Raw genomic sequence first — 26,245 nt, forward strand, 5'->3', positions numbered from 1 at the left:
CATGTTTGCAAATCTTGTTTTATTTCTTTTGAAGTCATGATGCATGTTTACAGACCTTTATCATTTGCATATTCTCTGCTGCAACCACGAATCATTGTAGGCCAACACATTTGAATTTACAACATGTTGCCAGTGCCAAGAAGCAAATTCTCCATACAACCATCATATTTAGCTATACCAAAACAATGCTTATCAAACATGCTGAACAATTAATCAAATGGCCATCTCTGGACTATTTACATTGACTGACCCCCCCCTTTGTTTTGTCCACTGCTGCTACTCGCTGTTTATTATCTATGCATAGTCACTTCACCCCTACCTACATGTACAAATGACCTCGACTAACCTGTACCCCGCACATTGACTTGGTACTGGTACCCCCTTTTATATAGCCTCGTTATTTTTATTCTGTTACTTTTTATTTTAGTTTTTACTTTAGTTTATTTAGTAAATATTTTCTTAACTCTTTCTTGAGCTACATTGTTGGTTAAGGGCTTGTAAGTAAGCATTTCACAGTAAGGTCTACAACTGTTGTATTCGGCGCTTGTGACAAACAGGATTTAATTTGACATAAATGATGTGTGATACTGACCTGTCCTGGGTTAGGTGGTGACAGGGCTGTGGGAGGTGTTGCTTTCAGCATCATGTTGTGCATTATGATCTGATGCATTCTGCATCAACATCAGCTCCACCATGTCTAACACACACACACTCACACACACTCCCCACAAGTAGCTGCATTTGGCATTTGTGTGTGCGTGTACCTTTGATGCTCCCAGACCTTGGTGCAGGGTAAGGCTGAGGAGGGGGTATCTGTTGTATGAGGGGCTGTTGCTGTGGTAACTGCTGTATGAAGGTAGTAGGCTGCTGTGGCAACTACAGACCAAGAGAGAAATGGCATCAGCTGTCTGTGTGTAAGAGGGAAAGAGGAAAAAGCAGAGCTAGAGGGAGAGAAAAATAAGGATTTTTGTCTCACCATTTGCTGGGGGTGCAGGGGCAGGCTGGTAGATCTGGATGGGGGCCGGAGGCAGAAGGACGGGAGGAGGTCTGGGCGATACTGTCTCCCTGTCCCACCCCAGGTGTGAGGTCCCACCCCCACTCTCCCGTCCCCAATTTACCTGTAGCTCTTTAGCCGTACGTCACACACCTTTCGATCAGCTCTCAGTCTCTACGCCAAACGGAGACCACTTACCTGGTTACTAAGGGACACAACTGTTTATGCCAACCAAGCCACGCCTACTGCTTGGTTACCTTTCCTGGTTTTGGTGTTGATCCTAGGTTCTGGTTTACCATCTGAGCCTACACAAGCAGTGTATTTCTCTTGAACAACCCAGTAAGGCAATTCAAGAAATGTAAGGGTCAGTGAAATTGTTTGGGATAAGAATAGAAAGTAATATATGCAATCAACACACAGACTGTTAGAAATTGGTATAGACTTGGGTGGTCATTTAATCATACCAGATTGGCACCCAAATAGGGTCTGGAATGAGAAGCTCTGGGCTGAAAATGTATAAATTGAGTCTTTATTGGAGGGATTGGAGCTCTTCTCCTGTCCAAAAACTTGGACCCGGACCCAGGGACAAACTTTATAATTTGGAGGCCCCAGGCAGAGGCCAGTCTGAGGACCCCCCCACCCCTCCTCATTTAAAAAAAATATTTATAGTAAAGACATTTATTTAACTGTAAAAAATATATGACCTTTTAACCCCGTTGAGTCTATGGGCCCGGGGCTGTGTTTCTACTGAGCTAACATATGGAATTGTTTTAAGATGGTCATACCAAGGATCATTTAGCTATTTACTTTAGAATTTTAGGACCCATGTAGGTATCAAAAATATATGAAAAAAATGATTTAATGAAACATTGAATTTGGCCTTACTGCTGTTTTTTGTATTATTTATTTATGCCTCAAGCAGAGATTTTTATTTCTGTTTAATGGTAAATCCGCTGGTGCCCGGACCTGAAAACAATCAGACCCATACCCGAATGGCCCCGAGGACAACCCGAGCTAGATACGACCCATACCCTAACATACCAGAGTGACAAAACAAAATTATCAGCCAAGTTGCTCTTGTAGTTAACGAATAGGTCAATATATGTTGGCTAGGCCTTCTATAAGTCAATACATTCACCTTAATAGCTTAAAATAAATATGCTATAGGGCAGGGGTACTCAACTCTTACCCTATGAGGGCCGGAGCCAGCTGGTTTTCTGTTCTACCTGATAGTTAATTACACCCATTTGGTGTCCCAGGTCTAAATCAGTGCCTGATTGGAGGGGAACAATGGAACAAAAAGTACTGGAACTGGCTTTGAGGTCCAGCGTTGACTTTGAAGGCTATAGGTTATATAGAGCCATGATCATGTCCATTCGGGCCCACTCTGGTTTATCGGCTGTAGTTACATAGACCCAAGACCAGACGACAATCAAAGGCTGTGTTCACACAGGCAGCCCAATTCTAATCAAAATTTACTGGGTGAGAGGGGCTGGTTTCGGTGCCAATGCACCACACAACCAATAAACAAAGCACACTGACTTCGTGCACTTCAATGTCATGGTTTGTCTTTTCAACACCACAGTAAATACACTAGTCCCCAGGTCCAGAACAGAGGCTGGGAAACGCACAGTATTAAATAGAGCCATGACTACATGGAACTCTGCCACAACAGGTAACAAGTTTTTTAAAAAGCAGTTAAAAGAACACCTTACTGCACAAAGGGGACTGAGAAGAGACACAGACATGTTATATATATTGTATTGTAATTTGCACTGTACTATGTATTTGTCCTAGATATTGTGTGTATGTACTGATATGTAGGCTATGTGTGACATTTTAAATGTATTTTGGTCCTTGACTAATAATATTCTGTACTATGTATTATGTCATGTTTATGTGGACCCCAGGAAAAGTAGCTCATGCTTTTGCAGTGGCTAATGGTGATTCTAATAAATACCAAGTGTCAATCTCGACAAACAGAAAATACATTCCTACCTAGCTTGTAGGCTTACCCAGTACAGAATGTAGGGCTTGACTTTTTGGTGTTTTGTAACAGATGTCTCTTTCCATTCATCAATTTGGCTGCTGCACAGTTTGGATTGATTGATTTTATTTGTCAGTATAAAAAAAATCATAAATTGTGGTCCATATTTTTTTTTTTTACATAAATACATAGACACATTACAGAGATAGACATGAAAAAATGCTCATCTTCCAGATGAGTATGAGGGGGAGTTTAAGTACAATTCTTACAAGCTTGTTTGGCTGGTACAGAAGCTTATTCTTTAGATGTTTGGGGCTGCTGGTGAACCGTGATGTGCAGGCATATTCAAAGTGACACTGGACTTGCACATTAGCAAGGTTTCCATCCAATTGGGAACAGACTCATGTGAATATTCAAAAATCGAAATAAAACAATATGCCTAGGGCCTCCCAAGTGGCGCAGCAGTCTAAGGCACTGCATTGCAGTCACTACAGTCCCGGTTCGAGGCTGTGTTACAGCTGGCTGTGACTGGGAGACTCATGAGGCAGCACACAATTGGCCCAGCGTCGTCCAGGTTAGGGGAGGGTTTGGCTGGCCCGGGATTTCCTTATTCCATAACGCTCTAGTGACTCCTTGTGAAGGAGAGCTTGCAAGCTGACTTCAGTCACCAGTTGGCCAGTGTTTCATCTGACATATTTGTGTGGCTGGCTTCCGGGTTAAGTGAGCAGTGCGGGTTTGGTGCTGGACAACATTAAAATTGTAACAAATATATATAGCCTCTAGAAAACAGAGAAGATTAGGCCTAACCCCAGAGAGATAGAGAAATACCAGTGGCATGCTACGACACCAACATGCATGTCTTTATGTCAGATGGTTGCTGCATCTGCTATACATATTTAGACAATTTTTTAAATCAAAATATTTTGTATAAAGAGAAGTATTACAGGAGTAACTCTAGTAGGCCTGAAACAGTCTTCCTCCCCTCAAGTTCACCTGTCGGAATCAGTTGGAGTGCTGGGGCGCACTGCCGTCATATCATAGGCCTGCAGTAGCTAAAGCTTAATAATAGCCAAACCAAACCTCCACAAACATTTCTAAACTTTATTAGCGTAATATCAAAAGTAAGTCTAACCATTATTTATAGGGAAAGTATGAGCAGAAGAGCAGATGTAAACCAGGGAAAAACGCACTACCCTCCCATGTGCCCAATAAATAAAAAAATAGTTTGACAACCCTCCCTATTTGGACCCCCCTCCCCCAGTACATTTCGATGTGTCTATAACTGGTATTTTGACCAATCAGATCAACTCTGAAAAGATCTCACTGAAAATATTAGAGGAAAAAAATATCTGAATTGTGCTGCCTGTGTAAATGCAACTAAACCGGAATCAACCTGCACAAGTTTGAAATTTGGACCCGGACCTGGTATTCGTGTTCGGGTGGACCCATGAAGAGCTCTAATATGTAGTTAGTGGACAAAATCCGTAGTCAAGATACCTCAGTTGACAGTTGAATTTGGGAAACACAACGCTTTGCTGCTACTGGTTACCTAATTTCCCCCGGGCATTTAGTGCGCCGTTTGCATAGGTGGAGTAGTTGGTTTAAAAAGCTTCATGGTCCAGTCAAAAACAGGCACATATTTTTAAAATAGAGGTGAATGGGTGGACTATTTTTGTAACTCTCTACATGTATTGGCTAATTTATTTTTCAATCAAAGTTTAGCTTCACCGTTCAGTCCTCTGATTGGTTGGTAACTTGTCAGTCAGGGACCTGTAGAATGTGGGAGGGAGTTATTTACAGTGCATGTAAACAGTAAGAGAGCATGATTTCCATTGGCTGGGAAATTCGCTCCCAGTGTGTTGATTGGCCATATTAGCGGAGGAAACTTGATAAAGGCGGTGCGAAAAACGACATGGCGGCCATATTGAATTTCATATTGACAGTTGTTCCAAAGATTTTCCATCCGAGGTACAAGAAAGTGGAAGGTTTTAGTGGAATAATCAGCGATTTCAGGACATTTGTCCTTAACCTTTAATGGTTGTGTTTCAACCAAGACATGGACGAAGATGAACGACAGAGGAAACTAGAAGCTGGAAGAGCAAAGGTTTGTAACGATTTTATGGGTAATGCATCAAAGTAGCTATCTAGCCAACAAGCTAACCTAGCTTAACGTATCAGTATCAGCAACATTGTCGTACAATAAAGTAATAGGTTGCAGTTGCTTGATAGAGGGCTTTGAGTAAGTTAAAGTTTTAGCTACAAATTGAATCTCTAACAAAGCTAGCTAACTACATTACATGTAGCTATGGTTAGCCGAGTCTAAACTAGCTACAGTGTAGTAACTAGCTAAACACTTTGCTATTCATGAATCATAATGCCCCACTTTGTGGCTTACTAAACAAATGTTAGTATTGTTCTATCGTTGACTCAACAACCCAGCTGACGTTACACTGCCTATTTTAACTACCCTATTGTCTCATCTACTATTTTAATAACTTACTTTGATAAATGACTTAACTAAATGCACCCAGTTTACTACGGTTTATTAACTTAGTTAGCATTTGGCTAGTTGCTGTATAAACGGTTTCCTATTCAGTTTGCTACCCCAGCCCAAATATATTCCCCTTCTGTTTACTGACTAGTGTGGGCCGTTTACAGGAAGAGTATCATCCCTGTTTATCAAATCGATGCAGGTGATGATGGCAGGAGGATTTGGATAGTCTGTGTAACGTTATGTGGTTGCTTTTAACATACACATTCTCTGCACAACTCTGCGAATATAATCCGATATTTGCAATACATGCAGAGGTGTGAAACACTACCACTGAGGTTTAACATCTCAGGACCAGGCAGGCCAATGTAATATAACGACCCTATAATCCGCGCAGACCTTAGCGAAAATGTCTTGACCTGTCACCTGACCATCAAGTCTTGCACTCTGCGCGCATCAACCCTACCGTTCCCCACAACGGTGTCTATATAGCTTCAGGTATGTCCTCTGCTTGGGGTGGCATTCTCCCAGCAGTTGTTGTTAATTTAGATACGCATGTGCTATAGATTGAGGAATCTGACCGCCTCACCAGAGTCTTGAACTGATGCATGACCTACCTATTTTTGGCACACCTCAAACCTGGGCGATTCTCACGCAGCTGAGTTGGTATGACTTCCTTCACAATAACTTCATTGATAAACCATTGTTATACCTTATGACAGAAATCCACCAACATGCAGCCCAGTCAGTTGGTAAGTGGTGTGAGATACAGGCTCTTGGGTTGTGGTGATTCTGTCTATTGATCTAGAACAGGGGTGGCCAACCTTCATCCAGGAGAGATACTGAGTATTATTCAGGCTTTTGCACCAGCCCTGCTCCAACACACCCGATTCAGCTAATCAAGGTCCTGGTGAGCAGCTGATTAGCAGCAAAAAGCCTGTGTTAGCTGCAGCTCTGCATGCGGAAGGTTTGCTACCCCCTGGTCTATCTATGGGATCTATTAATCTGTTTTGGGATGTTGTTGACTCATCACTGTCTTGCGTCTCTCTCTTTTTCAATGGGATTCTGTTTTGTGGACGGGACACATTTATAAAACTTTGCAGATAGAAATGCACCACGCAGAGACTTCTGTTCATTTATTTCCACATGATTGAAGTTGTCCCCCTAGACACTGATCCACCAGCAGTCTTCAGTTGTCCCCCTAGACACTGATCCACCAGCAGTCTTCAGTTGTCCCCCTAGACACTGATCCACCAGCAGTCTTCAGTTGTCCCCCTAGACACTGATCCACCAGCAGTCTTCAGTTGTCCCCCTAGACACTGATCCACCAGCAGTCTTCAGTTGTCCCCCTAGACACTGATCCACCAGCAGTCTTCAGTTGTCCCCCCTAATGGTTGAATTAGTGGAGGGCTCGCTGATATCATAGCAGGTGTGTCATTGTGAACACACACCATCAGATGGCGCCATGACACTAAAGCTGGCCTCTGGTCCTGGAGGACTCCCAACAGAACACATTTTTATTGTAACCCTGGACAGGTACACCTGATTCAACATGTCAGCTAATCATCAAGCCCTCAATGAGTTGAATGAGGCGTGTTTGTCGAGGGCTACAACGAAACTGTGTACTGTCTGTTGGCGGTACTTGAGAACCAGGGTTGGGAAACATTGGTCTAAAATAGTATAGAAAAAAGGGTTCAGTTTCAGACATAATCGAACACATTGGATCCCAGTGGGCCTTCTCTTGCAGTTAGCATCCCAACCCTGACATGGCACTTCTGAAGGAGCTAGTATGCCCTCAAATATAGCAACAGTATTAGAAAAGTTGAAAACTAATCAACAAATGGGCATGACATAGGCTGCAGTAGGCTTTTTCATGCTTGTCTGAATTGTGAAATCGTCAGTTAGCCACTTATGGCAGCTGTTGCTATGGTGACGTGCCACGTCTGCATCAGTTGTCTTTTGCTTTGAGGCAAACCAAGCTCCGGTCTTCAGTTTGAACACAAATAGCCTACATACGTACACACACAGCTGCCTGTCTGATAGTGTTAGTGTGTAGAGCAGCATGTTCGACTACAGCCAAGTCTAGCCTCACTTTATCACAGATACAGACACAGGAGGCTGTGGATGGTGAGTGGGTGTGTACAGTATCTGTTGAAAGCTGGGCAGACTTCAATCGAGTAGAAGCGCCCACATATAGAGATCAGGCATTGAAACACACACACACTCATGTGGGTCAGTAGCACTGCTCAATGCAACATGAGTCCTGGGGCTGGACATGGCATGGGTCGGCTTGTTACGGGTTTGCTCGGATTGGAACAAAACACGTGCTACCACACTGACACACACTTTGGGCTCAGGACAAAGCTCCTCCTGTGTTCTCTGCATTACACTGCCATCCCAACCCTCGGCGGGAGGTTGAACTGTCGTATTGAGACTAGTGTGCTTGTCTGCCGTGTGTGTGTGTGTGTTTCAACTGTGTGTGATTGATAGATTGGTCTGATGGTTTGAAAGGGAAAGTGAGTGAGGGAGAGAAGGCTGCGTGAGGGAGAGAAAAGGCTGCGTGAGGGAGAGAAGGCTGCGTGAGGGAGAGAAGGCTGCGTGAGGGAGAGAAGGCTGCGTGAGGGAGAGAAAAGGCTGCGTGAGGGAGAGAAAAGGCTGCGTGAGGGAGAGAAAAGGCTGCGTGAGGGAGAGAAAAGGCTGCGTGAGGGAGGGAGAGAGGGGGAGGGAGCGAGAGTCAAGAGGTGGAGCGTTATACGAGGGTCTCTGAACCACTGTAATCTGATTTAAGCTGCTTATAGAAGAGGGGAGAGAGGGAGAGAGAGAGACCGGGATGCTGAAAGAGATGCAAAGAGTGATTGGATGCACAATTACACTGACTAAATCAGTGCACTTGGACTTCAAAATGTAAGGTTTTTCCGATCGCTTTGTTGGGAACCTTGTTGTCCAGTGATAGTGGTTTTGGGAGATCTATGGAGCGATGCTGGGAGGTTGACTGCTTTGGACTGGCAATGTGCTGGGGCTTTCATTCTCTCTGCTGGTTCAATCAGGGATGTCACCTGAGTGCTGGGAAGATGATCTGAATCAAACTCTTGTTCTTGCTCATTAGGCGGATGAAAACCTTCACCCCTTAAACCTCCAGCCTTTTCTGACTTCTTAAGTCACTGGGATGGTTGATTGAAACGTTGACCTTTTTATTCCCTGATCGGAATGATGGATTTGTACTTTGATGGACTTTTGGTGGACTCTTACCCCTGACTTCTAAGTTAACCCCTGACATGCTGATAGTGTGGTGGTGTTCGGCCCTCCTGACCTACGTGTCCCTCTACCTCTCCCTGTCCTTCCTGCGTAGCTTGCTAGCTTCCGACAGAAAAGGGCGAAAGGGGACGGTCAAGTCGCGCAGAAAAAGACGCAGAAGAGGAAGGGCCCGTCTCCAACGCAGAATGACGGCCCAGCGCAAGGTCGCCCCCTAGGGATGGACCTCCAGACAGACAGCAACGCCACACAGCAGGACCACGTGTGTAACCATGAGGTGAGCCTCTGGCTGAATGAATGAAAGGAATGTAAATATCCACACTGTTGCATAGGCTGACTATATAGTTTAATGCAGCATTTCGATCATAAGGTCTTTGTCAGATTTGATTGTATGCCAATCCAATCCCAACTCTATGAGCATCTATCTCTCCATGGGTCAGAACATGTCATTCGTTTCTCTGTGGAATCAAAATGAAAACGATTCAGAAGACAGATTGTCTACGGTGTCTGACCCATATGTCTCAACCTATGGATGTCAACTCAGCAGCCTCCTATGCTTTAGCAACCCCCCCACACATAGGGTAAAAATGGGTCACTAAACACAAAGATGCTTGTGGCGGCTGGTTGTCATAGCAACATGAATGTGATTACTGTCAACTCTATGTACAGGCTTTAAAGGGGAAGTCCATCTAATTTCATGGAAATAATAAAGCAAGCCATCTGAGTTTGTTCAATGAGGTGTGTTTATGCAATGCTAGAACAAAAGCCTGCACCATCTGCATCACCCTACAGCTCTCAATGACTAATATTAGATGGTGACGCTGCTTTAAATGTATAGTTCACAACAATTAATCAAACGTGTCTAATTGTATAGATAGCCAAGCAGGTTGTCTATGAATATGTGCAATATGACTTGGTTTACTTAAACCCCCCCCCCAAAAAAAATGTAACCCTTAAGGAACCACAACGTTTTGGTGAGACAGATCCGAGCCAACTTCCAGAGTTCCAGGGGCACTTGGAGCAACACCATCCCCAGGAGGGAAGCAGTGTCCTGGGGGAGCAAGCGGTCGGTGGGCAGCCTGAGGAGATGGAGGTTGTGGAAGACGATGTCCTAGTGGTTCACACTGGAAAATATCAACTCAAGGTACTTAACCGTACATACATACACAGTTTATTTAATCAATAAGGCCTGAGGAGGTGTGGTATATGGCCAATATACCACGGCTAAGGATACAGTGCCTGGACACAGCCCTTAGCTGTGGTATATTGGCCATATACCACAAATCCCCAAGGTGCCTTATTATAAACTGGTTACCAACATAATTAGACCAGTAAAAAGTGTTTAAAAAATTGTCATACACATGGTATACGGTCTGATATACCACGTCTTTCAGACAATCAACATTCAGTCTTTGTCTATGAATTAGGAAATATGGAAAGCTTGTCCTATTGTAGAGGATGGATGGGAGAGAAACGGCTTGAATTCTATTTTCATTATTGCTGGAGAAATAATTCTGTTATAAATACGTACCAGGAGAAATGGGTTAGACGTGTTCCTATGCATGCCCTGCAACAAAAGTTACACACAGACACAGACACAGACACACACACACACACACACACACACACACACACACACACACACACACACACACACACACACACACACACACACACACACACACACACACACACACACACACACTTGTGTCTTGTACCTCGTCCCTCATTCAGGGAAGAGTAGTTATATTCATTACTTTATGGTTAGATGCACTTGTTTGACACACACCAAACACACACACACACCAAACACACACACAACACTCCTAACTGGGTTGGGTATTTTCTCGTTTTGATTAATTTGTTCTCATGCTTTTTTACCCATAAGAACCCGGGGCTGATTCTGAATAATTAGAGAGAGAGTGCCTTCAGAAAGTCTTCAAACCCCTAGAGTTATTCCTCATTTTGTTACAGATTCAATTCAAAATGGATTAAATAGATGTTTCTCACCCCTCTGAACACAATACCCCATAATGGCAAAGTTAATTTTCTTTTAGAAATGTTAGCAGATTTGTTAAATTAAATATAGTAATATCTCATTTACATAAGTATTCACACCCCTGAGTCAATACGTAAGTCTCTAAGGGATTTACACACCTGGATTGTACAATATTTGCCAATGTTTTTTTTAATATTGTTTTTTATTTTTTATTTTTTTATTTTCAAAATTCTTCAAGTTCTGTCAAATTGGTTGTTTACCATTGCTAGAAAACCATTTTCAAGTCTTGCCATAGATGTTCCAGCAGATTTAAGTCAAAACTGTCACTCGTGAACATTCACTGTTTTATTGGTAAGCTACTCCAGTGTAGATTTGGCCTTGTGTTTTAGGTTATTGTCCTGCTGAAGGGGTAATTCATATCCCGGTGTCTGGTGGAAAGCAGACTGAACCAGGTTTTCCTCTAGGATTTTGTCTGTGCTTAACTCCATTCTGTTTATTTTTTTAGACGAGGTAGTCATGTAACAAATAATGTTAAACACATTGCACACAGTGAGGAAATGCAACTTATTATGTGAGTTGTTAAGCAAAACTAATTTAGGCTTGTCATAACAAAATGGTTGAATACTTGTTGACTGAAGACATTTCAGCTTTTCATTTGTAAAAATGTAGAAAAACATAATTCCACTTTGACATTATGGGGTGTTGTGTGTAGGTCAGTGATGACAAATATTAATATAATCCATTTTAAATTCAGGCTGTAACGCAACAACAAAGTCTAGTGAATACCTTCTGAAGGTACATCTTTCTCTGCTCTCTCTCTCCCTCCCCATTTCTCCCAATTTCGCTCGCTCTCTGCTCGCTCTCTGCTCGCTCTCTGCTCGCTCTCTGCTCGCTCTCTGCTCGCTCTCTGCTCGCTCTCTGCTCAGGTTCCCTTTCACTCGCTCTGTTCCGTCTCCCTCTCTGCCTGTTCCTCTCTCTCTGTTATACTTTGCATTCCCCTTGCAATCATATATTTGCCATTTAGCAGACACTTTTAATCCAAAGTGATCCGAAATAAAATGTAATAAAGTAAGGTGTTAAGAATAAAATGTGTGTTTATGTCTGTGTGCGTGTGTCTGACTCTATGGTCTTTCTCTCTCTCTGCAGCAGTTACAGGCAGCAGTAGAGAAGCGTAATGAGATCATTAGCAGACTGAGCTGTAACCTGCAGGAGGCGCTGGAGAGCAGAGACCAGGTACAGCAGGAGGCCTCCTCCCTCACTGGACAAGTTCAGGCCCTGCAGATGCAGCTACAGCAGGTACACGCTCACTCACACACTTCAAAAAGTCTAAAAACATTCAAGTGTTTTTATTTTACTGCTAGTAATGAAGTAGTGAATGTAAGCTCTTCGATGTCCCTGTTTTCTTTTCCAGACCTGTCAGTTCTTTCGCTCCAGGACACAAGGGGGCTCTGAGCTCTCCCTAGCCCAGCAGCAGGCCTCCCAGCCTGGCCACAGCTCCCACGACCTCTCCTCACTCCCCAACCACCTGGAGGTCCCAGTAACAGAACCAGGGAACCAAATACGCACACTCCGAATGGGACATGAACAGACTGGAGCTGGGTGTGAGAGCCTAGAACATTGTATTGATCCTGAGATGGATGCACTGATCCACACATTGAGGAGAGAGATGCTAGAGGAGAGGGATAAAAACCAGCTCATGCTTTCCCAACTACAAGAGGAGAGGAAAGGGAGGGAGGAGGAGAGGAGAGAGATCCACCAGTACAAGGAGGAGAAGGAGGTGTTGAATAGGGAATTGCAGGAGCTAAGGAGGAGACTGGAGGAGGAGGCGAGGGAGAGAAGGATCGAGAGGGAGGATGAGCGAGAGATCAGGGAAAGACAGGAAGAGGAGAAGAGGAGACTTGGAGAGGAGGTGCAGAGAGTCAAACGGCTGTTGGGGGAGAGAGGGAGAACGAGGGAGGAGTTGGGATTCAAGGCTTCTAAAGACAAACTGAACCAGGCAAAGGCCAGTGTGGAGGAGGAGGAGGATGGAGAGAGGGAGGAGGAGAGAGAGGAGTGCCTTCTGGACGTGTCCCTCCCCACTGATGGCACCCCGCTGTTGGAACGCTACCTGTCCTCGGCCGTCCCCTCACACTCGTGCTGGGCCAATGAAAGTCTGGAGGAGTGCAGCCTTCTGGAAGAGCACAACCTGCTGGACAACTCTGGCAACTACAGGTCAGAGGGACATTACTGTGTGTGTGTGTTTTTGCCCTTATGGTGGATTTTCCCCCCATACGAATCACATCTCCTAATCTCTCTCCTTTCAGTCCTCTCATCCCTCTCTCCCTCCATCCCACCACAGGTTTGAGCTGGACAGTGATATCGTCAGTGGTGGTGACCAATCCCAGCTGTCCTTTTCGCAGGAAGAACAAACTCACTTTTCCGTCCCACCATCCACTGCACGGTCCCCCCACCCCGACTCTGAGAACGAAACCTTTCCCTCTTTCGCCTCCCAGTGGCAGAACGACCCCCTCTCTGTCTCACGAGACGCCAGCGAGACCTCTGAGAGACTCAGTGAGACGTCGGAGAGTCAGGAGATCTCAGACCTGGGTAAGGAGCTGCTCATCCAGCAGTGTGGAGACCTCAGGGAGGAGGTGGCTCTGAGGGAGAGGGAGAAGGAGGTGGTGATGGAGGAGTTGAGGAGGAGCGCTGAGGAGCTGGAGGAGGCCAGGGCCAGGTGAGTGTGTTAGTGTGTACCTGTCTACCATATCTTTGTGTGTTGGAGAACTTACAGCTCATGTTCATGGTGTGTGTGTGTGTGTAGGTGGGCCCAGGTCTCCGAGGAGCTGCAGGAGGTGCACTGGGAGCTTGAGGAGGAGCGGGAGAAGAGGAGGAGAGCTGAGGAGGAGGTCAGCCTGAAAACACACGAGGAGGACAATCTGAAGAACAGACTCTGCACCTTACTGGAGGAGAGAGAGAAAGATATGGAGAGACTCAACTCCTCTCCTCTCCTAGAGGAGGAGGGAGGTACCCTCCTCCCCAGCCAGGAGCAAGTGATGGAACAGCTAAAAGAGGAGAGATCTCTCCTCCTCTCTCGTCTAAAACAGCAGGAAGAGCTGCTCTCCTCTGTCCGGTTGGAGAAAGGAAGCAACAAGGAGAAAGAGGGGGAGCTGAGGGAGGTGGAGGAGGAGAAGAGTGTCCTCCTCTCCAGGTTGAGGCAGCAGGAGCAGCTGGTCTCCTCTCTGCAGGAGGTGAAACAGGCAGGAGACTCTGTCTCCTCTGAAGTCCATGCTCTGTTTGGACAACAGCTACAGTCACTACAGGTAGCTAGGAGCTTTCTTCTTCCTCCCTCACTACTCACTACTACTTGTCCCTCTTTCTTTTTCACTTTTTCCTCTCTTCCTCCCTCATTCTTTTGTTTCTCCTTTCTCTCACTTGCTCAATTCACTATCTTCCACTAGCTAATCCTGGTGTTTCTCTCTCTCTCTCTCTCTCTCTCTCTCTGATTGGTTTGATTGGTTCTAATTGGGTCCAAGCTAATAACCTCTCCTCTCCAGACCCATCGTGACCAGCTTCTAGCCCTGCTGGAAGAAACTAAATCCAGGCACAAAACCACCACTGCCCTCCTCGGTCAGAAAACCCTGGAGCTCGACACCGCTCAGAAAGAGATGGACAGAGTCCAGAAGGAGGCGGAGACAGCGAGGCAGGAGGCGGAGACAGCGAGGCAGGAGGCGGAGGAGAGGGAGAGGAGGATAGAGCAGACGGAGAGGGAGAAAACAGAGGTAGAGTCTGAGTTGCTGTGTCTGAGACAGAACCTGTGTAACCTGGAGGAGGTGCAGGCCCATGGAGCGAGGGAGATGGAGGAGGGCAGAAGGAGAGAGGAGGAGATGGACAGAACCATGCGGAGGATGGAGAAGGTGATGGCGGAGGAGCTGGAGGAGTTCCAGAGACAGCTCCAAGCCAAGGAGGAAGAGGTGAGGAGGATGGTGATGATTAGACTATGTATTTGGACCTGTTCAGGAAGTACTGAACAGACATGATATGACATCTCTTTTTCAGGTGGAGGAGGAGAGGGAGAAGTGGGAGGAGGAGAGGCAGGAGAAGGATGAGGAGGTGCAGGGGGTGAGACGCCTGCTGGAGGAGCAGCGGAGGGAGAGGGAGCAGGAGGTGAAAGCTCTCCTGGAGCAGCAGATGCGGTCTGTGGAGGAGGCCACAGAGAGACTGAGGAGATCTCACAGTGAGGACGTGCAGGAGCTGCAGGAGAAACACCAGGAGGAGGTGTCTGAGCTGAGTGGCCGTCTGGAGAGAGAGCTGTGTGAGCAGAGAGCCACTCTGGAGGAGGAGCAGAAGAGACAGATCAGCCTTATCAAACAGGTACACACACACACACCACAACAACAACCTGATACGCATACCTGTGTGCTGCTAGTCATCCCCCCTCTCTCTATCGCTCTTGTTTTCTGTCTCCAGGTGAACGAGAGAGAACACCAGAGGATGCTGTCGGAGATGATGTCACAGCAGAGGGAGGAGATTAGACGTTTGAAGGCAGAGCTATCAGGGGAACAGAGAGAGAGCCTGGAGGCAGCCCACCAAGCAGAACTACTACAGATACAGGTACACACACACACAACCACCCCTACCAGGTTTTCCGTTAGCCAGTTTTTATTAAACTGGCGCCGACCAGTTGTCCCAAAAAATAAATCATAATCCCATTGCAAAATAAGTATGTGAATACATTTGACCGGTCATGCTTATCGGTCTACAGGTTAATTTGCATAATTTAGTGGAATTCAGTTAGCCGTGTGTATTTTCGTTGGTCGTTATGTTTATCACACACGCACAGCATACAGATGCAGAGCCTATATGAGCGGAAAATCTGTCAGTGGCGAGAGCTGCTCCTACAGGTCCTCAAACAGCTCATTCCTTCCTGCTGGAGTGAAACATGCTTTCATAATTATAATAACAATATAATAACAATTCTAAATGAAATCTCGTGTTAAAAAACTTTTGATGGCCACGATTTAAAAAGAGCTACTATTTTTATTTCTCAACTGGTAATTGAAACTCGCTTCCCATTCGCCATTCAAGTACAATGGTAGGCAGGCTTCAATCCGTCACACACCACTTTACAATGAGCTGGAGGCAGTATGCATTTGGAGAAAATATAGTTAGTAGTTTGAAACCTGAACGTTTTACTTCATATTATGACTTGGCATGGCTTCAAAGTGTAATCCAACCATAGAAACGCGGAGGCATTTATTTTACGAAGACGTCCATTGAAACCAGTAGCCTATATTTTTTTTACATGTTCTATTGGTTTTCAAATCCACTTTCATTCTCCAGTAGCCAAAGGCACAATCCTAGTCATATTAGCAACCCATGCTAGTTCCTGCATCTTTAGATCTCCCCTCTTTCTAAATTTCTAACAGATATTTTCATCTCTGTCACATGAAACTGTTTGCATTTGCGGTGTGCTTTTGACCACTGTTCTCCTGCTAATTGCATTATGGAACGAACATGCGCGCGGAGCCTACTGCTTTGGTGCATTGCTGCGCTAATAATCTGAAGAAATAATAGTTTATTAAAATGTTACGGTAAATGTTTGGATCTGTTGCATTGACCTCATTGCTTTTTTTAATTTTTTTCTAATGTCGCTTAGGCCTACTGGTTGTATGAATTTGTGACCTATCATCCCACAACTGTCCCGGAGTCTGTTTGGAATAGGCCATTTCTTTCTCCCACAGAACGACTAGCTGAACAATAGAATACAGTGGGGGAAAAAAGTATTTGATCCCCTGCTGATTTTGTACGTTTGCCCACTTACAAAGAAAGGATCAGTCTATAATTTTAATGGTAGGTTTATTTGAACAGTGAGAGACAGAATAACAACAAAATCCAGAAAAAACGCATGTCAAAAATGTTATAAATTGATTTGCATTTTAATGAGGGAAATAAGTATTACGCACCCAATGCATATGGGTCTGGTAAATTTCTCAAATGTCCGTTAAATTAAAATGCTTCCTTCAAATGTCCGGCGTCACATTTTCCTAATGGAAACCCTGCCCCCTACCTACCTCTCTGTCTTATCTTTCGCGCTATAGAGCCAACAGGCCCTGGAGCTGGAGGCGCTGCGTCTGAGCCTGACCAACCACCAAACGACCCAGCTAGAGCTCTCCCAGGCCAACCTGCAGCGGGAGCGGGAGGCCTCTCTAAGCGAGCTCCAGGCTTCCCTCAGGGAGAAGTGGTCCCAGGAGAGGGCCGTGCTGCAGGCCAGACAGCAGTTTGAGGTGGAGAGGCTGAGAGCTGAGTGTGAGGAGAGGATCCAGCGAGAGCAGCAGGAGTATCACAGGAACATGGGTGAGAAGGATGGTAGAAGAGTAGGGCCTTCTCACTCAGATGCTCCAATGCATAGCTCTGTTTAACAAATGGATCCTTCATCTGACCTGATTGAGTAAACTGTCATTGGTGACCATGTTTGTCGTGTGTGTGTGTAGATGCTCTGAGGCAGGAGTGTGAGAGTCGTCTCTCCCAGGAGAGAGTGTCCATGGAGGAGCGGCAGGCTGCAGAAATAGTGGCCTTGAGGTCCCGTTGGCAGCAGGAGTCAGAGAAGGCCCAGTCAGAGCTCCAGACACAGCTGTCAGAGGCTCGGGCATCACTCTCTACCCAGGCAGCCTTCACCCAGACTGGGGCAGATCTGTCCGAGGACAGGGCTAGCCTGGAGGAGCTCCAGAGGCTGGAGGGGGAGCTGAGCCAGGCCTGGACCGACAGGGACGCTGCTGCCCGTGAGTCAACTAATAAGTGTTATTGATGTTGTCCATATGTTCTAAACATGTTGTAAACATGTGATAATGATGTTATGAATGTGATGATGGTGTCCATATGTTGTAAGCATGTTATAAACACGTGATAAGGATGTTGTGAATGTGTTACTGCTACTCTCCAGGTGCAGTAGAGGATCTGGTGTCCAGACATCAAGTGGTGCTGCAGGAGAGAGAGGAGCAAACACTGCAGCTACAGCAGGAGGTGAACACACACACACACTTCTGTTTCTGAGATTTGCTTTATGCTTTGGATAGTGCCTTTCCTAAACGCTCTCTCTTTCCTCTAGGTGTGTTGTCTGCATGGAGAACAGGTGACTCTGAGACAGACTTGTGACCAGGAGGTCTCTCAGCTCTGGGCTCAGCTAGACAACATGAGGACCAGCCGCCAGGAACTGGGAGGTGAGTACACACACACACACACACACACACACACTCTGGACCTATGCTAGAACATAATTCGTCAAGTAATGCAAATTGGTTTGATTGGTCAACCAACAGAATTTCAGATACCTTCTCTTTTTCCATCTCTCTCTTTCCCTCGCCTCTCTCTCCAGAGTTGAAGGAGCAGCTGCTAGCTCGTTCGTCGCGGGTGGATGACATCGAGCGTCTGAAGGCGGAGTTTAACGAGCAGAGGCGGGAGATCAATGAGCAGAACGAGGTCGAGCTGGAGAACCTGAGGAGGTACACACACGTGCACACACACACACACCTATGCAGCTGAATGTGCTCTCCTACACACACCTATACAGGTAGGTGCATGCACAAGGTATACAAGTGAACACACAATGTAAACCCATGCAAGTGAACACACACTTACACCCCATTAATGTATACCCGGTCAGGTACTTTGAGCAGCGTCTGCGAGTAGCAGAGGAGAGCTACCGGGAGGAGATAGCCCTGCTACAGCTGAGACTGGTGGAGGGAGCCCTGGAGGACTCTGTACTCAAGACCCAGGATGCTAGGTATGCTAATGCTAGGGGCCTCGCTCGGCTAATCTGCCCACCAATTACACACAATCTATAAGCCTGGGCCAGTGGTGGGCCATCTTACTGACCGGTGTGTGTGTGTGTGTGTGTGTGTGTGTGTGTGTGTGTGTGTGTGTGTGTGTGTGTGTGTGTGTGTGTGTGTGTGTGTGTGTGTGTGTGTGTGTGTGTGTGTGTGTGTGTGTGTAGTTTCCTGTCTGAAGGGAGAGGGGAGGAGGAGAGGACCGATGTTCTGGCTGAGATCACACTGAAACTGGAGAAACACCAGGAGGCGTTTGACCAGCTGCGTATCCAGTTGGAGGAGAGACACACTCAGGAACTGTCTAACCAACGGTCCTGTATGGCCCTGTCCTACAGAGAGGAGCTGCTACAGGTACACACACACCAGGGTTTTACCGTTAACCTGTAATAGCCGGCTTTCTCCCCCAAAAAATGAAAAGCCGATATATAAAATTGGCCCCGGCCAATTGTCCGGGAGAAATAAATAAATCCCATAGGCCAAAATGCCGGTATTCATTGATAGAAACATCTGTTGATGTAGAGCGAGAGCTGCTAGCGCGAGAGCTGCTGCTACAGATCATCAAACAGCTTGTTTGTTGCTGCTGGAGTGAAACGTGTATAAACCCAATTATTGCGCAACAGTTCTTAATGCAGTTTTAATGGCCACGATTTAAAAATAGCTTTTTATTTCTCATCTGGTAATTGAAGCATGCTTCCCATTCACCATTCAAGTGCATAAGCAACTAGGCAGGCTTCATCGTGTCACACATCACTTTGCAATGCGCTGGAGGCAGTATGCATTTTGAAAACATACTTAATTGTTTGAAACTACATATTATGAGGCATGTCTTACCTTGCTTCAAAGTAGCTTAGCCAAAATCCAACCAAGTGTGCAGGCAATTATTTTATAACGACTTCCATATACCATTTAAACCAGTAGCCTATTTATCTCATGTTCTATTGGTTTTCAGATCAACTTTTATTGTCCAGTAGCCAAAGGCACAATCCAAGTCATATTACCAACCCATGCTATTTGTTGCATCTTTAGATCTCCCCTCTTTCTACATTTCTAACGGATATTTTCATCTCTTGAAATCGCTGGCATGTGCGGTGCACTTTTGAGAAGTTCTTTCCGCTAACTGCATTATGGAATGAACATTATGGATCGTGAACGCATGCCTTGAGCGCATTGCTGCTCTTAGAATGTAAAGAAATAATAGTTGATCAACATTTTAAGCTAAACGTTCTGATCTGTGGCATTAGCCTCATTTCTTTTTAAAGTTTTCTGGGGGGATGTATCCTAGGCCTACTGGTTGTATGAATTTGTGCTCTATCATCCCACAACTGTCCCGGAGTCTGTTTGGAGTTGGCTATTTCTTTCTCGCACAGAACAACAAACGTTTCTTCTATGTGAAATCGTAGATTGACGTAGGCTTGTGATTTTGCTGTTCGTTACTCCTCTTGTTGGCTGAGGACAAATGCATGTGGACAGTGATTCTAACATCTTCAAAGTGTGCATCGGAATTCGTTAAGGACACAAGCCATTGCATCCTCGAGTCTAAATGAGATTTCTGGAATTCAGAGCACTGTGGGTGGACGCCCTAACCAGGTTACACACCCAACGCATATTGGTCCGGCAAATGCAATAAATGTCCGGTAAATTAAAATGCTGCCGGTCAAATGTCCGGCGCCACATTTTCCTAGCGGAAACCGTACACACACACACACACACACAGGAGCAGTCTCACCTATGATCCAGCATGATCAGGCCTAGTCTTTCCCTCACTCTTTCGTTTTCTCTCTAGGTGCGTTCGGACCTGACTGATCGTTACTATGGCGACCTGCAGGAGCTGAAGACTCGCCACGCCCTTGAGATGGAACAACTCCGCGCTAAACTGTCAGACAGCCATGTCAGAGGTATACAGACTCTCACTCTCTCACTCACTCACGCAAGCAAGCAATTGGAATATTCTTCAACATATAAAAATATTTTCTCTTTACCTCAATTTATTATTTTCCTCTTCCACACAGAGCTGACGAGAGTGCGTCTGGAGGCTGCCAGACAGGTGGAGGTAAGAATGATGATAGTGAATGAATTAGATTCTGTGAATCGAAGTTCTGTTAAGTTTGCAGTGGGAGCAGGTTTGCTAATGTGATGTGAACAGGTGGAGGTGGAGCATAGGATGTGGTGTCACTCTGAGGAGCTGCAGACCAGAACGACCATGATCCAGAATTTGGAGACACGACTGGCTGCCCTGGCAGACGCACACAACCTGGAGCTACGCTCACACACTATGAAGGTACACACACACTCACAGCAAGTACATGCATACATACATACATACATACATACATACATGCATGCATGCATGCATGCATGCATGCATGCATGCATGCATGCATACATACATACATACACACACTCACAGCAAGTACATACATACACACACTCACAGCAAGTACATACATACATACACACACACATACATACATACACACATACACACATACATACATACACACACTCACAGCAAGTACATACATACATACATACATACAGCAAGTACATACATACATACATACATACATACATACATACATACATACATACATACATTATTGTGTGACAACGTAATGAGTGTTGCCACATGTTGACCCGGAATGACCGTATGTTGACCCGGATGTTTTTAGCTGAAGCAGAGCTTTGCTGAGGAGCTGGGTGTGAAACTAGCAGAGGAACGTAAGGAGGAGAGGGAGCGAGTGATGGAGGAGATGACCCTGAGGAGAGAGGAGGAGGTGCAGAGGCTCAGACAGGAGCTCCAGGAGGAGGAAGAGGCACGGGTCTCTGCCCTGAGAGAGGAGCTGGAGAGAGGGATGGCGGCAGAAAGGAGCGCGCTGGAGAAAGGGATTGAGGAGGCGAGAGCGGCGCTCAAGAGTCTACAAGCCTCACTGGACAACGACCAGAGTAAGTGCATGAAAATGTTTCATGGAGTTCAACAACTCCCTTATTTTACTTTCACTTCTGCATGGTCTTTGCCCTTTGTGTCTCACATATCTCTCCCCCAGACCCCCAGGCGGTGGCAGTGAGACAGAGACTAGAGGCCCAGTATGAAGCTGAGCTGGCCAGGGCCAAGTCCACCATGGCTGCTGAGGTCAAGGAGCTGACTGCTCTGCTTCAGGAGCAGGGAGACCAGAGGCTATGCCAAGCCCAGGACAGGTGAGACCTGGCTGGGGTTAAACACCCAGAGAGACTGTGGGGTCTGGAGGTTAATACAGTGCGTTTCATGTAATACCAGAGATTCTTACTAGCTAGTGAACGTTTGCCCCTTAGTAAACAAATGCATTCACAGAGCAAGTTAACTCTCTGTGTCTGTCCTTTAGTCTTGAAGTTAATCTGGCTGACCTGTTCTGCATGTGTGTAGGTTCCAGGAGGAGAGGGGGGAGTTGGAGCAGCGTCTGGTCCAGCAGGGTGAGGTTTCTCTGGGGAAGCTGAGGGAGGAATACATGGCCGCCATGGAACTCCTGAACACCACGCTACTGACCAACCACACGAAGGACATGGACACACTACGAACCAATCACAAAGCAGAACTGGACTCCTTGTTGGCCAATCACAAGGCTGAGCTCAAAGCAATGGCAACGGAGATCGCAACAAAACACGAGGAGCTTGTTGCTTTGGAAACCAGCCTAGAATCAAAGCGCAAGTCAGAGCTCGATCGCCTGGAGGCAGTCCTACAGGAAACCAATCAGGCTCAGCTAGAGGCACAGGAGGCGGAGTTAGAACACCGGCATCAGGAAGAGAGGGAGGAGCTGGAGAAGAGGATGCTGGGTAATATGGACACACTGGAGACCACGTACCTGAGGGAGATCCAGGTGAGAACACACACACACACACTGTTTTAAATCTTGTATATCTATATTCTACATTTCACATCTATTTTATCTTAATGTTCTCATATCTCAGACTCTGCGCGATCAGAAGTCTGCGCTTGAGGCGGAGCATAAGCAGGAAGTGGAGCGTGAAAGGTCAAGGCTTAACCAGGAAGTGGAGCGTGATGGGTTGGAGCAGCAGTCCGTCAGGGAGGAGCTGAGGAAGGAGCTGGCTCAGCTTCACATGGAGAAGTTTAGCGCCATGGCAACAGAGCTCAGCCACACCCACCAGGTGAGATAACAAAGTGGTCATTTGAAATCAAGGAAAGATGCAAATTCGCCACAGTAAAAAAAATATGTCTTGTATATTCATTAGACAATTCTGATGTTCTTTCTTTCTCTCTCTCTCTCATTCACTCACTCACTCACTCACTCACTCACTCACTCACTCTCTCTCTCTCTCTCTCTCTCTCTCTCTCTCACTCTCTCACTCTCTCACTCTCTCACTCTCTCACTCACTCACTCACTCACTCACTCACTCACTCACTCACTCACTCACTCACTCACTCACTCACTCACTCACTCACTCACTCACTCACTCACTCACTCACACACTCACACACTCACACACTCACACACAGAATGAGTTGACAATCCAGAAAGAGGCCTTAGAAGCTCAGTTGTCTGTCCAGAGAGAAGCCTTAGAAGCTGAACACCACATGGCTCTGGAGGCCCTCAGGAAAAAGGTACTCATCCCTCCATCTCTTGGCTGGTCTATCCATTAATCTGAGCATCCATTCAGGTGTGTTTGATCTGGTTGTGTCTGTCTCCAGGTCTTGGAGTTGGCACAACAGCACTGCACCGCCTTAGAGGAGCTCACACACACCTACACCTCAGAGACACAGCAACTCAACACACAGCACCAGCAGCAGCTTCAGGTCTGACACACTTACACACCGTCCCAGGACATCCCATTCCCCTTCTCAGTAGTCTTAATGCTGACTGTGTCTCTAATGGCATATAAAAGCGAAGGGATTACTCTCTCATTGTGCTTTCACACACTATTAGACGAGGGGTCATTGTGTGTGTGTGTGTGTGTGTGTGGGTAGGAGCTAAAGAGTGCGTCTGTGAGAGAGCTGCAGGCATGTCGCCGGGAGCTGGAGGAGGAGTCGTCACGGCAACGGCTGCACTTCCTGGAGGAGGTTGAGCTTCTGAAGGCCCAAGCAGAGGAGAGTCTTGAGCAGAAGATCAGCCAACTGAAGGTGAGAGAGGGAGGGGTGACAGGTGGAGGGAGGGTGATGAACTTGCTGTCTGATAGGCTAGAGGAAATATTCATCGTATTGCTTGAAGCCACCAAATCCTTTCATAACTATACAAATACCTAGGGCAGAGGGGGACTAAGAGGAAGAGAGAGGGTGGGGGTAAACGGTGTGAGGTCTTCATCAGCCTTAAACACTGCAATGAACTATACAGGAACATATGTAACAGTGGTGGGTGTCTTTTAGGATACATTTGGGTTGAACGCATTGTTGTGCATCTGACTGGTTATCCCCTTCCCCTGTCTTGATGTCACAGTCGTCTGCCATAGTGGTCTACGTTTAGATCACTGAGAGAAACTGAATACGGACAGATTACATTATATAATGGGGCTGGGTTTTGAAGATCTGTCTCTCTCTTTCTGTGTATGTGTACACCCCAGCAAGACTAGGGTTAGCCCATGCCTGGCCAGTGTCCCATGAGATTTACACAACCATCATAATCCTTTCTTCATATAGGACAGTGTGTTTTTCGTATCAGTATTTCTGTGGATGTGTGTTACTGCCACGTGAACAGTGGCTAAATGGGATGGATTTGAGCCTTTGATCCTCTGATGCAGAAGGTTTTATTTTGTACACTTAAAAAAAAAAATGCATTTGAGCTGAGCGTTAGCTAGCAGTCTGTTAGTCAGTCAGTCTGAATCAGCTTGTGAGTTTTTGGTTGTAGGGAGAGCTGTTGGAGCTGTTACCCAATAACCTTGGTGTGAGTTTTAGAACAAGTTCTAGAACAGAAGTGCTGTCTGTCTGGCGGTTTGGACAGCATTACCAGCATCTCTTTCCTCTGAAGGCGGAGTTTGAGGAGCAGAAGGAGGCGGAGCTAGCAGAACAGAGGCAGACCTTCAGTTCTGAGCACGAGCAGAAGGAACAAAGCTACACCGACAAGATGAGCCAGCTCACTGCACAACTGCTACAGCTGGACACTGTGGTGTCACAGGTAACCCACACCACACACACCGGAGTAATTGAGCGTCCCCAGTATGACTGGAGCGCCGAGCGAGATTCCCTCGCTCCAATTTCCCTCCAGTAGCACTTACTTCAGGAGCTCAGAGCATGCCCGGCCCAGCATGCATTTGTAGTCTACTTGTGTGCAGCTATAGCCCCTTGCTTTAGCTACTGTCTGTTTGCTGAATATTTTCATAAAGAAACCGATAAAACACACAGGTGCAAAATCAAGGGGACTTCCAAAGTTGAGGAGCAATAGAGATGAGTGCAGTGACGTAATGTTAGTGTCCACAACTAAAGAGTCATTGTAGAATCTGAGAAAGCATGATGGTACACTTACTACCTGCACATGCTAAAATAATGCAGTAGATGGGTAGATATGGAAATGTCATTGTAGCACGGTATTTATAAACAAAGAATCGGATCTCTTAAATGTTTCATTCATCATACAATCGACCATAATTGATTTTGGCCCAATATGCCTGGCATATTCCCACGTTCAAGGAGCTTTGTTTTGATTGGGTTATTTTGCCTAAAAACCTTTCGGCCTACCTATAGAAAAGGAAAAACAACTCTGCATCCCCAGAGGATATTCTCTGCTGCTGGCCGGCTCTCCAGACACCATCGTATGAGCCTGAAGCCACAGACTGGCCAAACTTGGCTTTCTAAAAATGAAGGCACTAATAAGTCATTTTTATTTCATTTGTATTTAATTCTATGTAAGTCACAGCCTATATATGCACAATTTCTAGACCATAATGATTTAATACGCTTTATGTCCCTACCAGCCTATTGTGAAGCACTAGCAAATGCTTCTCAATGTATTTCTTTGTAGGCTATAGCCTTGAAATAATATAAATAATATAGACTAAATCATTCCTTTCCGTTCCTTCTTAGAGTCCCTGTCTGTCTCCTGACATATTTAGTGTTTATATGCTGTTTAATGACATGTAGTCTATTTGAAATTGAGTGCTTCTTAATTCACCTTTTCATGTTTTATTATAATACTTTTCATTGAAATCATATGGTTTGGGTTCAATACTTCAAAACCAAATGGTAGGTCCTGGTAGTCACAAAAATAGATTGGTGTTGGTTAAATAGTGATTTTAATGAAGGGAGCAAATGCAGGTTTTTTCCCCGTGAGCACAGATTGGTTTTTAGCGGTAGGAAAGGACATGGTGGCCAGAGCAGTTTTTAGGTAGGAAAGGACATGGTGGCCAGAGCAGTTTTTAGCGGTAGGAAAGGACATGGTGGCCAGAGCAGTTTTTAGCGGTAGGAAAGGACATGGTGGCCAGAGCGGTGTTTAGCGGTAGGAAAGGACATGGTGGCCAGAGCGGTTTTTAGCGGTAGGAAAGGACATGGTGGCCAGAGCAGTTTTTAGCGGTAGGAAAGGACATGGTGGCCAGAGCGGTGTTTAGCGGTAGGAAAGGACATGGTGGCCAGAGCGGTTTTTAGCGGTAGGAAAGGACATGGTGGCCAGAGCGGTGTTTAGCGGTAGGAAAGGACATGGTGGCCAGAGCGGTGTTTAGCGGTAGGAAAGGACATGGTGGCCAGAGCGGTTTTTAGCGGTAGGAAAGGACATGGTGGCCAGAGCAGTTTTTAGCGGTAGGAAAG

General features: G+C 45.9%; 1 protein-coding gene across 6 annotated transcripts in view; it reads left to right on the plus strand.

Moving 5' to 3' along the window:
• Positions 1 to 4,885: 4,885 nt before the first annotated feature.
• Positions 4,886 to 26,245, plus strand: part of LOC106575364 (pericentrin) — a 35,637-nt gene continuing 14,277 nt past the window's right edge. For 3 of the 6 annotated variants that reach the window (XM_082963477.1, XM_082963475.1, XM_082963476.1), the window contains exons 1-29: positions 4,888 to 5,085; positions 6,195 to 6,224; positions 8,822 to 9,001; positions 9,683 to 9,868; positions 11,870 to 12,019; positions 12,135 to 12,934; positions 13,062 to 13,436; positions 13,524 to 14,022; positions 14,257 to 14,673; positions 14,759 to 15,073; positions 15,170 to 15,313; positions 16,801 to 17,056; positions 17,194 to 17,481; positions 17,643 to 17,722; positions 17,808 to 17,919; positions 18,075 to 18,201; positions 18,363 to 18,482; positions 18,693 to 18,876; positions 20,309 to 20,420; positions 20,535 to 20,575; positions 20,669 to 20,803; positions 21,195 to 21,468; positions 21,570 to 21,720; positions 21,926 to 22,376; positions 22,468 to 22,665; positions 23,015 to 23,119; positions 23,207 to 23,311; positions 23,483 to 23,635; positions 24,477 to 24,623. In XM_082963477.1, coding sequence (XP_082819603.1) covers positions 5,038 to 5,085; positions 6,195 to 6,224; positions 8,822 to 9,001; positions 9,683 to 9,868; positions 11,870 to 12,019; positions 12,135 to 12,934; positions 13,062 to 13,436; positions 13,524 to 14,022; positions 14,257 to 14,673; positions 14,759 to 15,073; positions 15,170 to 15,313; positions 16,801 to 17,056; positions 17,194 to 17,481; positions 17,643 to 17,722; positions 17,808 to 17,919; positions 18,075 to 18,201; positions 18,363 to 18,482; positions 18,693 to 18,876; positions 20,309 to 20,420; positions 20,535 to 20,575; positions 20,669 to 20,803; positions 21,195 to 21,468; positions 21,570 to 21,720; positions 21,926 to 22,376; positions 22,468 to 22,665; positions 23,015 to 23,119; positions 23,207 to 23,311; positions 23,483 to 23,635; positions 24,477 to 24,623 — 6,183 coding nt within the window. In that variant the 5' untranslated portion in view covers positions 4,888 to 5,037. Of the gene's footprint in view, positions 5,086 to 6,194; positions 6,225 to 8,821; positions 9,002 to 9,682; positions 9,869 to 11,869; positions 12,020 to 12,134; positions 12,935 to 13,061; positions 13,437 to 13,523; positions 14,023 to 14,256; positions 14,674 to 14,758; positions 15,074 to 15,169; positions 15,314 to 16,800; positions 17,057 to 17,193; positions 17,482 to 17,642; positions 17,723 to 17,807; positions 17,920 to 18,074; positions 18,202 to 18,362; positions 18,483 to 18,692; positions 18,877 to 20,308; positions 20,421 to 20,534; positions 20,576 to 20,668; positions 20,804 to 21,194; positions 21,469 to 21,569; positions 21,721 to 21,925; positions 22,377 to 22,467; positions 22,666 to 23,014; positions 23,120 to 23,206; positions 23,312 to 23,482; positions 23,636 to 24,476; positions 24,624 to 26,245 lie in introns of all 6 variants that reach the window. The other 3 variants (XM_082963472.1, XM_082963473.1, XM_082963474.1) reach the window with 2 other exon arrangements.

The sequence above is a fragment of the Salmo salar genome, chromosome 17, assembly GCF_965601325.2.
Source record: "Salmo salar chromosome 17, fSalSal1, whole genome shotgun sequence".
Taxonomy (NCBI): domain Eukaryota; kingdom Metazoa; phylum Chordata; class Actinopteri; order Salmoniformes; family Salmonidae; genus Salmo; species Salmo salar.